At 53.7% G+C, this 13,385-nt stretch overlaps 1 protein-coding gene across 1 annotated transcript; it reads left to right on the plus strand.

Annotated features, from left to right (window-relative positions):
- On the plus strand, positions 1-2,137 carry ZG16B (zymogen granule protein 16B). The gene is made up of 4 exons (XM_081556829.1): positions 1-50; positions 141-222; positions 447-552; positions 1,632-2,137. The coding sequence occupies exons 2-4, from the start codon at positions 168-170 to the stop codon at positions 1,999-2,001; spliced, it is 531 nt and encodes a 176-aa protein (XP_081412955.1). The 5' UTR covers positions 1-50; positions 141-167; the 3' UTR covers positions 2,002-2,137.
- The last annotated feature ends 11,248 nt before the right edge of the window (positions 2,138-13,385 follow it).

Here is a 13,385-nt window from a genome sequence, read left to right on the forward strand (position 1 = left end):
ACCACCAGACTCCCAGCACCAGGACGGGACCACAGGACTCTGCAGGCCAGGTAAGACACCCCCCCTCCCCACCATGGTTGGGCCATGAGGTCAGGGGAGGCCCCTCTCTGAGATCGGATGGCCTGTCTTCTTCTCTCCAGGAGCCCTTGACTCTCCAGCCAGAAGCCATGCTGCTGTGGCTGACCCTCGCCCTCCTGTGGAGCTCCACCTGCTGGGCAGGGGGTAAGTCTGGCTGGGGCTCCCCTGTCCAGAGCTTCCCCCTGGAGACCACCCTCACCTCGCTCCATCCAGGGCCCGGGGTCTGGGCCAGCCCTTGTCACAGACTAACACTGCTCTCAGACCTGTCCTCTTGTCTGGAGGGGCTGTGTATTCTGCTGGACAGAAAACAACATGTCACTATGTGTTTATTTTCTTTTCTCTTCCCTACCTGGTTCTCTCATTAATAGCTTTGTATGGTCATGGAGGAGGCTCATATTTCAGTACAACTAAAGACAATGAAAATGAGATCACCGGGATCAGAGTGTTTATAGGTATTGCTGGTATAATTAAGAGGTGAGTTGAGCAGGGCCCGGGAGCCCCTCATTGCATCCCAGCCCCTACCCCAGTCTTGGGAATCTGGGGAGGGGGCTCAGTTCCTCCTCCCAACACTCTCACTGGGGTCCTGATGTCTCCTGAGTCAGCTGAGGCCTTGGGGTCCTGGAGCCCCCAGCCAGCACCTTCTGCCTGTCCCTCTTCCTCTGCTGTTTCCTCCCCTGCACCTCAGCCCCGTCCCCTCCTCTCTCCTGCAAGCCTAGCCTCTGCTTCCTGGGATGACTGAAAGGGAGGGGTGCTTCTCCCCACTGTCTCCTTTCAACCCCAACTCAGCTCAACCAGAAATGGTCTCAGTTTGAGAATATCTATGGGAAAGCAGAAGTTCTGCCCAAGTTAGGGTCAAAGAGAAAAGGAAGGAGGGTCAGAGTGGACCACTGATTGAACACTAGAAGTGTAGAGGCACCAAACCCAGGGTCTTCCCCTAATGGTTAAATGGGGGCTTTGCTCCAGGCCTGGGGTAGATATTTGCTCTGCATTTACGGGGTCCCAGGGACCTGGAGAGAGGGAATGGGCCAGAGCAGCAGGCACCATGGGGGCCAGAGTGTGGATGGGGCCAGGTGAGGAGGGGACACTCTGTGATGGACACTGAGGTGGGGGAAGGTCACAGATAGGGGTCACCTGCTCCTGGGGCCCCCACCTGGTCTAGTGCAGTGACTGGGGCTCCAAATGCTGGACCCGGGGTCAGCTACCCTCTCTGAGCCAGGAGACCAGCTGCACCTCCTGAGGGTCCTGGTGACTGGGCACCTTGGGGAGCTCTCCTGATGGAAGATCTCAATGATTGCTCCCCCAAATCAGTCCCACTTTGCAGATGAGCAAACTGAGACCAGGAGAGGTTGGTCAACAAGCCCCAAATCACAGAGTCTGAAAATGGCAGAGCAGGGGTTGAAACCAGGAAGCCTGTCTCAGGCACCAAAGTCATGTCAGGGACTTATGCTGCAGTGACAGGCTGTACTTGCTGGACATGGGAGGGGGGTGTTTAGAGGATTGGGGATTGAGGGTCACCCTTATCCTGGACCCTCAAAGCTCGCCCTTTCTCTCAGTATCCAGGTGAGGTTTGGCTCCTCCTGGAGTGAGAAATATGGAGCCCCTGGTGGGACCTCTCAGGAATTTGTCCTGCAGCCCGGTGAATACATTACAGGAATTGATGGCTCCTACAAGCTTTTCCTCCGGCACTTGGTCATCTACACTAGCTATGGGCGTAAGGCCACATTTGGAGAGAACGGTGGCAGGAGCTTTTCTGCCTTCCCTGATGGGAGTGAGAAAGTGCTCACTGGAGTCTTCGGACAGCATAAGCTTCTGGGCATCTCCAGCATTGGCTTTGACTGGGATTATCCAATAGTACAGTTGATCTACGATCAAGAAAGTACTACCCCATCCCCAGAAGAGCATGAATATACGTCTCACAGATGAACACTTCTAGGTCTCCAGGGCTGGGCCGTGGGTTACCCTGCCAAGGCCATCTGCCTGGCGGTGGGCACAAGGCACCAGGGACCTCAGAGTGCAGCCCTGAATCAGAATCCATCAATAAATCCAGCTTCTGCAGCTACAGTGGGTCCAGGGTGCTCCTTGGCCTGGGATGCGAACAAAGGCTTCTGAGGTTGTGGGGATGAGGCCTCTAGGGCGGAGATCACTGAGCAGAGCTGCAGGAGGAGGCAGGAGGGTGTCTGACACACCAGGGCTGGGTGATTCTGACAGGATGCAGGGCCTGCCCATGCAGACCCTGGCCGATCCCATAACCTCTGAGGATTTGGGGCTCCCAGAGGCCCCATCTCTTGCTCTCGTCTGCAAGCCCATACAGGTGGCCTATGCAGCCCAGGCTCAATTCCAGGATTCTCTGAGTATGCAAAGGGCTTAGGGAAGCCCTCAGTCATTCATTCACTCATTCTGAACACATATGGCAAACCCTGGCTGGCAAAAAGCTCTGTGGACTCTGGAGGAATAGAGAATGGGCCAAGAGTCCAGCCAGGGGCTCCCCATGGGGAATGGATGCAGAAGTAGATGGAGACAACTGGTGGTTTCATCTGCATTGACAGTGACACGTCTAGCGCTCTGTGCTCAGGCACAAGTCCAGTGCTGGGTGTGCTTCAGGGAAGACTTCCTGGAGGAGCCAACATCTGAGTTAAGTATAGAGGCTGTGTGAGAGCTGGCCAGATGGGGTTAAGGGAGGGAGGCCTTCCAGGCCAAGAGATCAACACGGGAATGGCCAGAGCCAGGCATCCCCAGGATCTCACTTCTTGAAAGGCGGGCATCTGTTATAGCCAGAAGGGAAAGGAAAGCAGCCCCCAGGCCTGGCACATTCTCTCGATGCCTCCATCAGGCTGCAGCAGCCTGACCCTCAGCCACAGTGCAGAGGCCGCCCTGTCCCCACTCAGCTCCCTGCCCAGCAGCCCTAGAGGGACAGGACTTCTGCTTCCCCCTTTGCAGAAGGAGATAGCACAGGCCCAGAGGGCACAGAGGCTTGGCCTGTCACACAGCACTAGTGGAGGAGTCGGGATTCAGGGGGAGGAGGTCTGGCTGCAAAGTGTGGGCTCAGATCCCCAGACCCAGCGAAGTTTTCCAGACAAATCCTCATCTCTGGGAAGACACTTGCTGACATGTTCTCTTGGCTACCTTTATTTTCATTTTACATGCTGGTTGAGCGCCACTTAGTGGTTCTTACTAAAAATAGCAGAGTCTGTTACAAATTACGTTCAACTTTCTCAGTCTGAGTTTCCACATCTGTGATGATGGGAGATTAACATTCACTGGAAAGCTGTTGTGAGGATTAAATCAGATAATTGTTAAACCACCTGGCATTCCGCCTGGCCCCACTTGGATGTACGATTAATGCCATCTTTCCATCCATTCATCCATCCACCCACCCTTCATCCCCTCATTCAAGGAATAAATCAGATGACAGGAAACTTGCTGACAGACACACAAAGCTCTTTAGGAGAAACCCATTTCTACAAGCAGCACATGGAAACAGAATTTCTCATGATATAAGCCTATCTACTCTCTCTCTTCCCACCCTACCCCCCTGTCCCAGTGCTCTCAATCCTCATCTCTAAAAGGAGTCCTCGCAGACTTCCCGGATGGCTCAGTGGTAAAGAATCCACCTGCCAATGCAGGAGACATGGGTTCAATCCCTGGTCTGGGAGAATCCCACATGCCACAGAGCATTTAACCCCGTGTGCCACAACTATTGAGCCTGTGCTCTGCCAACGTAGGTACAACTGAAAGGTATTAGTTTGTTCACTAAAGGACCACCCCTTTAAGGTAGCAGGGACATTTCATACATCAAATGAGAAAATGAAGATCTTGGGGAAAATCCATCTTCTACAGACAAGAGACAACCTGGCCCAGATCGCACCAGTTTGCATTTCTGTGGTCTCTGTGGGGCCCATGGGTGAGCCCAGGCAGACGTAGACGGAGTCCCAGTAGTGGGAAGGAACATTGTCGGGCTGTGAAGTAAGTGAACCAATTGATCTTCCCTCACCTGTTCAATATAAATAAAACCAATAGCTGGGCAAAGATCTGGGGTAAGACTTCACAAACGATAGTATATGAGTGGCCACCATGTACACAAAAAGATGCTTATCATTAGTTGGAGGATGGCTCAAGTGTCAAGACTGACAATGCCAAGTGTTGGTGAGGATTCGGAGCCAGTGGGATGCTCCTATTGCTGGTTGGAAAGTAAAACGGAAGAACCACTTTGGAAAGCGTTTGACAGCTTATTGTAAACTTAAACATACACTCACCATGTGAGTCATCAATTCCACCCCTAAACATTTACCCAGGAGAAATGGAAACTTATGTCTACGCAAAGATTTACAAACAAATATGCATAGGATCTTTATTCATCATAGCCCCAGACGAACAACTCAAGTGTTCACTCATTGAGATAAGATGAAGTAGAAATAAAATACTACTCAGCAATAAAAAGGTAACAGCTTTTGAAATAAAAAAGGCAACAGCTGCTGAAATGCAATTAACATAGATGAATTTTGTTATGTTATGAATCTCATAACGTTGATTAAAAGGAGACAGACACAAAAGAGAAGATACCATATGATTTCATGGATGTGGAATTTTAGAAAAGACAAAAGTAATTCATAGTGACAAAAGCAGACCTGTGATTAGGTAAGCTGAGTTTGGGATGGGACCAAATGCCAAGGGGCGTGCTAGGTGCCTTTTAGGGGTGGCAGAAAGTTTCCTCAATCTGAGTGTGGTGGGAGATGCATGAACGTCAGTGTATACATTTGTCAAAAAACTCATCAAACTGTTAACATACATGCATGTTATTGCATGTAAATGGTACCTCAATAAAGCTGAATAAAAAAAGAAACAGGAAAGGTGGGGAGAGAATATAACTGACTATCAAAACCCTGTGGAAGGTCACGTGATCACATTAGAAGAGGTAGACAAAATCACCGAGCAAAACCTGGACAGCGTGAGAGCGTGAAACGGAAAGCTTGTATTCACCAAAGCATTTTTAAGGTCAATTGTATAAATGAGATAAAATAGTGGAACTTCCTGCTTAATGGGTACTGGGTTTCTGAGGGGTAATGGAAGAGCTCTGGAGCTGAATAGCAGTAATACTGCAAAACCAGCAAATGTACTTAATCATGGAGTTGTCCTCCTTGAAAAGATTTAAATGGTAAATTTCATAATTTGTGCATTTACGCACAATAAGAATATTTGCCAACCTCATCCAACATAGGAATAGATGTGGAAAAGATCACACAATCCATGCTTAGCCAGAAGCCCCCAAGAGATGGGGCCCAGGATTGGAGAAGACAGGAATCAGAGGAAAGACCCCACAGCCAAGAGCGTGGGACGACTGTAACTGACAGGACGAGGGCACAGGTGCTGTGATGGGGGGCCCAGGTTTTGACAAACCAGAGGAAACTGGAAACTTCCCGGAGAGGATAGGGAAAACATCGGAGCTTTTTTCCTCATCCTGGGACACAGATTCCTGAGTTCCTCCCACAGACTGCAGGCTAAGAACCACCAAGCAGCCCTCAGCTGAGACAGGAGGGAAGCGGCAGGATGCATAGGCCAGATGGGGTCAGCGGGCTCGGCGGCCAGCATGCAGTGAAGACAGGCTGGACCAGCTGAAGCCAAGGGGACTCTGACAATAGCTGGGTCCTTAACTTAAGCTCATTCTGCCTTCGTTTTATTATTGAACGTCACCCCCCTTCACCACGACAGTTCCAAGTGTGACCATAAAGGCCAAAATACAGGCAGTGGCCCAATTCCTGGGAAATTCCCACTCTATCCAGAAATAGCAAGAATGTCCCACCGCTCATTACCGTGTGAAATGACTGAGTCTGTTAAAACCTCCAACCCCAAACCGGGACGCCACTCTCAGCTTCGGAGATGGACCGCATTCTGCCTATGACGTGTGCATCTCCCCAAATAAACCTGCTCTTCCGTTACTCTGATGTGCTCTTGATTTCTTTCCTGGGCAAAGGCAAGGATTCTCTCCGGGGCTCCCTGTGGGTCCCAAGACCTGACACTCCCTCTCCCACACACAACCAGCATTTACAATTAATATAAAAGTAGAGAAGAGGAACACATCAGCGAGGAAACTGCAGAGAGATAAGGATCTGTCTGGAAACCTTCGCTGGGTCTGGGGATCTGAACCCAGACTTTGCAGCCAGACCACCTCCCCCTGAATCCTGTCTCTGCTACTCGTGCCATGTGACAGGCAGAGCCTCTGTGCCCTCTGGGCCTGCGCTGTCTCCTTCTGCAAACAGGGAAGCAGAAGTCCTGTCTCTCTAGGGCTCCCAGGCAGGGAGCTGAGGGGGGACAGGGCAGCCTCTGCACCTTGGCTGAGGGTCAGGCTGCTGCAGTCTGATGGAGGCATTGAGAGAATGCCTGGGGGCTGCTTTCCTTTCCCTTCAGGCTGTAACAGATGCCCACCTTTCAAGAAGTGGGGTCCTGGGGATGCCTGGCTCTGATCATTCCCGTGTTGATCCCTTGGCCTGGAAGTCCTCCCTCCCTTAACCCCACCTGGCCAGCTCTCACTCAGCCTTTATACTTAGCTCAGATGTTGCCTCCTCCAGGAAGTCTTCCCTGAAGCACACCCACCACTAGGCTTGTGCCTGAGTTCAGTTCAGTTGCTCAGTCGTGTCTGACTCTTTGCAGTCTCATGGACTGCAGTACTCCAGGCTTCCCTGCCCATCACCATCTCCCAGAACTTGCTCAAACTCATGTCCATTGAGTTGGTAATGTCATCCAACCATCTCATCCTCTGTCGTCCCCTTCTCCTTGCCTTCAATCTTTCCCAGCATCAGGGTCTTTTCCAATGAGTCAGCTTTTCCCATCAGGTGGCCAAAGTATTGGAGCTTCAGCTTCAGCATTAGTCCTTCCAATGAATATTCAGGACTGATCTTTAGGAAGGACTGGTTGGATCTCCTTGCAGTCCAAGGGACTCTCAAGAGTCTTCTCCAACACCATAGTTCAAAAGCATCAATTTTTCGGTGCTCAGCTTTCTTTATGGTCCAACTCTCACATCCATACATGACTACTGGAAAAACCATGGCTTTGACTAGATGGACCTTTATTGGCAAAGTAATGTCTCTGCTGTCTAGGTTGGTCATAGCTTTTCTTCCAAGGAACAAGTGTCTTTTAATTTCATGGCTGCAGTCACCATTTGCAGTGATTTTGGAGCCCAAGAAAATAAAGTCTGAGTACAGGGTCTAGACCTGTCCTTGTCAATGCAGATGGAACAACCAGTTGCTCCGTCTACTTCTGCATCCATTCCCCATGGGAAGCCCCCGGTTAGATGCATGGCCCATCCTCTATTCCTCCAGAGTCCAGGGAGCCCGTAGCCAGCCAGGGTTTGCCATACATGTTCTGAATGAGTGAATGAATGATTGAATGGCTTCTCTGGAGCCGTTTGCACACTCAAAGAATCCTGAAATTGAGCCCGGACAGCTCAGGCTACCTGGATGGCCTTGCAGCAGTGAGCTGGGGATGGGGCCTCTGGGAGCCCCAAATCCTCAGAGATTATGGGATCAGCCTGAGGGCTGCACAGGCAGGCCCTGCATCCTGTCAGAATCACCCAGCCCTGGGGTGTCAGACCCCCTCCTGCCTCCTGCTGCAGCTCCGCCCCGGAGGCCCTGTCTCCACAAGCTCAGAAGGCTTTGTTCGCATCCCAGGTCAAGGAGCACCCTGGACCCAGTGTAGCTGCAGAAGCTGGATTTATTGGTTGATTCTGATTCAGGGCTGCTCTCAGGCCTCTGGTACCTAGTGCCCACCACCAACCAGATGACCTTGGCTGGATAACCCATGGCCCAGCCCTGGGGACCCAGGAGTAGTCATTTCTCTTTGGTTGAGGTGCTATTTGCTTCAGTTTGAAGGATAATTCCAGTCAAAGCTGATGCTGGTAATCCTCTGAACCGTATACTGTCCATAGACACAGATGAGCACCTTCTCTATGTCATCAGGGGAGGCAGCAAAAGTGTTGTCTAATTTCCTTTCAAAACGGATGAACATCCTAGGTCAGTGCATATGAGCAAAGATTGAAAGTATTTCGTGTAGGAGTGGTGGATTCTTATAATGTGTTCACCCTGCTGTAGGAGAAATTCCTGATTTATCCCACCTGGGTCTCTGTATTTCTCACTCCAGGAGGAGCTGTATCTCACCTGGATACTGAGAAGAAGGGGGAGCTTTGAAGGTCCAGGATCTGGGTGACACCCCAAATCCCAGGTCCTCAATTTCCCATCACCAGCAAGGGGACAGCCTGTCACTGCAGCATAAGCCTGTAACACATGACATTGAAACCTGAGACAGGCTTCCTGGTCTTATGTCTCCCTGCTCTGCCAATTTCAGGCTTTGTGATTTGGGGCTTGTTAGACAGTCTCTTCAGCCTCAGTTTGCTCACCTGCAAAATGGGACTGATTTTGTGGAGTAGTCACTGAGATCTTCCATCAGGAGAGCTCCCCAAGGCGCCCAGTCACTGTGACCCTCAGAGGTGCAGCTGGTCTCACGGCTCAGAGTGGGGAGCTGACCCCAGGCCCAGTATTTGGAGCCCCAGTCACTGCATTAGACCAGGTTGGGGGGAGCCTGAAGCAGGTGACTCCTATCTGTGATCTTCCCCCAGCTCAGTGCCTGTCCTGGAGCCCACCTCCTCACCTGGCCCCACCCACACTCTGTCCCCCATGGTGTCTGCTGCTCTGGACCATTCCATCTTCCCAGGTCCCTGGGACCCTGTATATGGAGAGCAAAGATCTACCCCAGATTTTGAGCAAAGCCCGCACTCAACCATTAAGGGAAGACCCTGGGTTTGGTGCCTCTACACTTCTAGTGTTCAATCAGTGGTCCACTCTGACCCTCCTTCTTTTTCTCTTTGACCCTAACCTGGGCAGAACTTCTGCTTTCCCATAGGCATTCTCAAACTGAGAGATCATTTCTGGTTGAGCTGAGTTGGGGTTGAAAGGAGACAGTGGGGAGAAGCACCTCTCCCTTTAGATCAACCCAGGAAGCAGAGGCTGGACTTGCAGGGGAGAGAGGAGGGGACAGGGCTGGGGTGCAGGGGAGGAAACAGCAGAGGAAGAGGGACAGGCAGAAGGTGCTGGCTGGGGGCTCCAGGACCCCAAGGCCTCAGCTGACTCAGGAGACATCAGGACCCCAGTGAGGGTGTTGGGAGGAGGGACCAGCCCCCTCCCCAGGTTCCCAAGACTGGGGCAGGGGCTGGGATGCAGTGAGGGGCTCCAGGCCCTGTTCAACTCACCTCTTGATTAGGCCCAGAGGACCTATGAACACTTGAATCCTGGTGATATCGTTTTGGAAGTCTCTGGAGGTACTGAAATAGGTACCTCCTCCAGGCCCAAATGTCTCTATTATGTGAAAGAACCAGGTGGGGAAGAGAAAAAAATAAACACACAGTGACATGTAGCCCGTTTCTGCCCAGAGGAGGACACAGCCCCTCCAGATGAGGGGAAAGGCCTGAGAGCAGAGTCCGCCTGTGACAAGGAAGGGCTGGCCCAGACCCCAGCCCTGGACGGAGGGAGGGGGGAGAGGGGGGCCTCCAGGGGGGTGGGCTGGGGGGTCCCCAGCCAGACTTACGCTGTGCCCAGCAGGTGGGGCTCCACAGGAGGGCGAGGGTCAGCCACAGCAGCATGGCTTCTGGCTGGAGAGTCAAGGGCTCCGGGAGAGAAGAGGACAGGCCATCCGATCTCAGAGAGGGGCTCCCCTGACCTCGTGGGCCTAAGCGTGGTGGGGGCGGGGCCTTACCTGGCCTGCAGAGTCCCGTGGTCCCATCCTGGTGCTGGGAGTCTGCTGGTGGCTGGGCACCCTCCTCTGGCCCTTTATACCCTCCTGGGTCGTGTGGGCCCCCTGCAGGAGGAACGGTCAAGGGGCCACCGGGGGGGCAGGAAGGAGCTGGGGAGGGCTCTTCCTGGGGATCCACAGTGCCATCCAGCGGGAGGGGCCGTGCTCTGTTTACTGTCTCGGCCTCGTGGTCACCACAAACCGCACGCGACTCTAAGGGCATTTTACTGTCACCTCTGGGTTTCCCTCTGGCCCCTGCACCAGACCCTGACTTCAGCTGAGGGGGGGTGTCCTGAGAGCCCTTCCCACTTTGAACAAACAGGGTTCCACCCCTCGGGTGCTTCAGGGTAGCTGCCCCCAGCAGCTTCATGGGGCTCAGGGCTCCTTCCTCGTGCAGAACCCGGTTCAGGGCCTCATTCGGGCCTGGGCAGAGCCTTGTGTGCCCTGGGCTTTCCCCTCCAACCCTCAGAGCTGCAGTGGACAGTTCAGTTCTGAGGGCCTGTGGCAGGTGGTAGAGACTCCCTGGGCACTAGCCTTCCATGGCCTGTCACCGGAAGACACCTGTCACCTTTCCTTTGAGCCGGGTCTGGTGTAGCTGGGGATGAACTGGGCTCCGTGGGCTATGGGATGACTGACAGCAAGGACCCCAAGACAGGAGGGATCACAGTGATGCTCCAGGTCAGTTCTCCCCAGAGCACCTGGGGCCAGGCCGAGGGGTCACCTTGTCCGGGAGGGAATGGGGGGCTTCTCGAGGGCTGGGGATCTGGGGGACTCATGGTCCAGCAAGTCCAGGCTCCCTGTGACTGGATGGTGCTCAGGTTGCTTCACAGCCACCCTGACCATTGGGAAGAGCCACGGGGTCACAGAACTCAACACAGGGGTGACTGTGGGCGTGGAGATATAGCCAATTGGTATGAATCCCCACTTCCCTCCTCCCTGGCCCCCCTTTGGGGAGCTCAGGTCACCCCACGTGTCTCAATTGTCCCCCATGTTATATGTGGGAAGCCATAGCCCCTCCTCACAGGGGTTGTGAGATTTCAGTGACATCCTTCTCCATCCAGGTGAACGGCGGGGTCTTACACCTGTGGGCAGGGGCTCAGGGTTTCCTTTGAACAGACTTTGCTATCACCCGAAATAGAAGTAGAAAATTGCCCTTTTTTTCTCTTTTTTGTCTTTTTAGTTGCTAAGTCATGTCCAACTCTTTTTGAAACCATGTTCTGTAGCCTGCTAGGCTCCTCTGTGCGTGGGGTTTCCCAAGCAAGAATATTGGAGTGTGTTGCTATTTCCTTCTCCTGGGGATCTTCCCAACTTAGAGATCAAACCTGTGTCTCCCTGCATTGCTGGCAGATTCTTTACCAGCTGAGCCACAAGGGAAGTCCCAGAATACTGGAGTGGGTAGCCTATCCCTTCCCCAGGGATCTTCCTGACCCAGGTATCAAACCAGGGTCTTCTGCATTGCAGGCAGATTCTTTACCAACTGAGCTATCAGGGAATAGGTGGCTTCATATAAAAACCCACCTTTGTGGGGAGAAGGGAGCAGAGCGGAGCTTTGCTGGCCCCTCCTTCTGGGCCTGCACTGGTCCTCCTGGACAGACTCCTTAAGGCTCAGGCCCCCCCAACTCCTGGGGCAAAGGTGAGGTGCCCCCTGTCCTCCAGTGCTCTGCACGCACCCCCAGAGGCCTCCAGCCCCGTGATGGCTTTGGGCTGGAGAAGAGCTGTGTCCTCCTTTGGGTAGAAATAGCCAACATGTCACTGTGTGTTTATTTTTTTTCTCTTCCCCACCTGGTTCGTTCATATCAGACATTTGGGCCTGGAGAAGGTACCTATTTTAACGCTTCTAGAGACTTCCAAAACAAGAGAGGGGAGGCCCCTCTCTGCAGGGGGCAGAGAAGCCCTCCCTGGGCTCCGGATCCTCCTGGGGAGGTGGAGATGTAGGAGGCCTAGGGCCCTGGCAGGTACAGCTGCTGGAGGAAGGAGCCCTGAGGTGGCACAAAGGGGCTTGTGTTCCTGCCCCAGCACAGCCTCAGGCACTTTTTCAGATTTTTCTGTCAATGGGGAGCCTTTCTTCTCTCTGCAGGCTGCCAGCATGTGAGCTCAGAAGGAGGGTCCGTCTGGCCGGGACTCCAGAATGCAGTACCTGGGGTGACAGTTGGAGGAAGTGTTGGCTGCCGGCCTGGACGTTAGGGATGACGGGACTTGCCCGAGGGCATGGGGGGTGCATTTTCCCGGAGCACAGGAGCATGGTTATAAGGGATGCACACCAGAGCTCAAAAGGCACTGCAGGCTCATCGGTGGATCCACTTCAAACACACACACCTTCCAGCTGTCCCGACAACAGGAGCTTGCACATGCTCCTCCACACGTATACACCACGCACACGTAAGCAGCAAGCCCCCGTCCCGGGGGAGCTCTCTTCCCGCCCTGCAGATGGTGGCTTTCTCTCTGCGTCCTCACTGGGCAGACTAAGGCAGCTCTCTGCTATCTCCTTCACAAGGACTTTGATCCCTTCATGAGTGTTGCTGGTAGAAACTGCTTTCTGTTGAGCTTTGTGTGTGTGTGTGTGAGCAGTTCTCCTGTGATTTGATTTATTCCTGCAGTAAGGGAGGGATGGATGGATGGATGGTTGGATGGAAGGAAGACTAGCATTGATCCTGAACCCCCGTGAGGTCAGGCCTAATGCCTGGGGGTTTCACAAGTGTGATCTCATTTAATCCTCACAGTCCCTCTCAGAGAGGTGTTCCTCTCCTACCTTCAGGAGAGCTGCCGTCCTTGACCCAGTGAGCTGTGGTCGCTCACCCCCCAACCCCGCTCTGTCCCCGCGTTCAGATGTCCGTCCAGGGCCCATCTGTGCCATCTGGGGAGAGATGTCCTCTCCTGTGTCCCCGCACCCCACGTGCCCACGCACTTCAGACTCCCATGACTCGGAGTCTCCCTGTAGGTTTCCTTCCGCTGCTCTGGGAAGTCGGGGCCAAGATGCTCAAGGGCCTTTGGCAGAACCGGCCTGGTGCCTGTGAGCTCCTTCTCAGCGGTTCTAGAAAGTTCAGAGACCAGGCACGTGGCACAACTGAGCCCTGGGTCCAGGCTGGGCTTGGTTCCTGCTCTTCATCTGGTCTGTGGTCAGACTTCAGCCTCTCGGCCTTTGGAACATTCCAGGGCCTCTAACCCCTTCCTTACCCATGTCCCAGCTGAGCCACGCAGGGTCCTCGTGTGAGCACTGTGTGCTGTTTCTCCTCTGCAGCACTGACCAGTGCAGTGCCCGGCCGTCCCCTGTCCTGTCCCTGGACTGTGTCCCTCATCCTGGGCCCACCAGACACCCATCAGGGCGCAGGGACCGGCCAGCCCTGGGGGCCTTGAGAGACATTCAGCTGTGCAGCCAGGGGTGGGGCAGCCAGGGGCCAAGAGGAGCTGCTGGAGGCGGGGCTCCCTCCGCCCCCCAGGAGAACCCCCACGGGCCCCAAGAGAACCCTCTTTGTCTGTTTTCCAGGCCGGGGCTGGGGTGGAGTTCTATAAGCACAAGTGTCAGTCTTCCGAAT

This window comes from Giraffa tippelskirchi, chromosome 13 (assembly GCF_054371585.1).
Source record: "Giraffa tippelskirchi isolate mGirTip1 chromosome 13, T2T-mGirTip1v1.2.pri, whole genome shotgun sequence".
In the NCBI taxonomy this organism is placed as follows: Eukaryota; Metazoa; Chordata; class Mammalia; order Artiodactyla; family Giraffidae; genus Giraffa; species Giraffa tippelskirchi.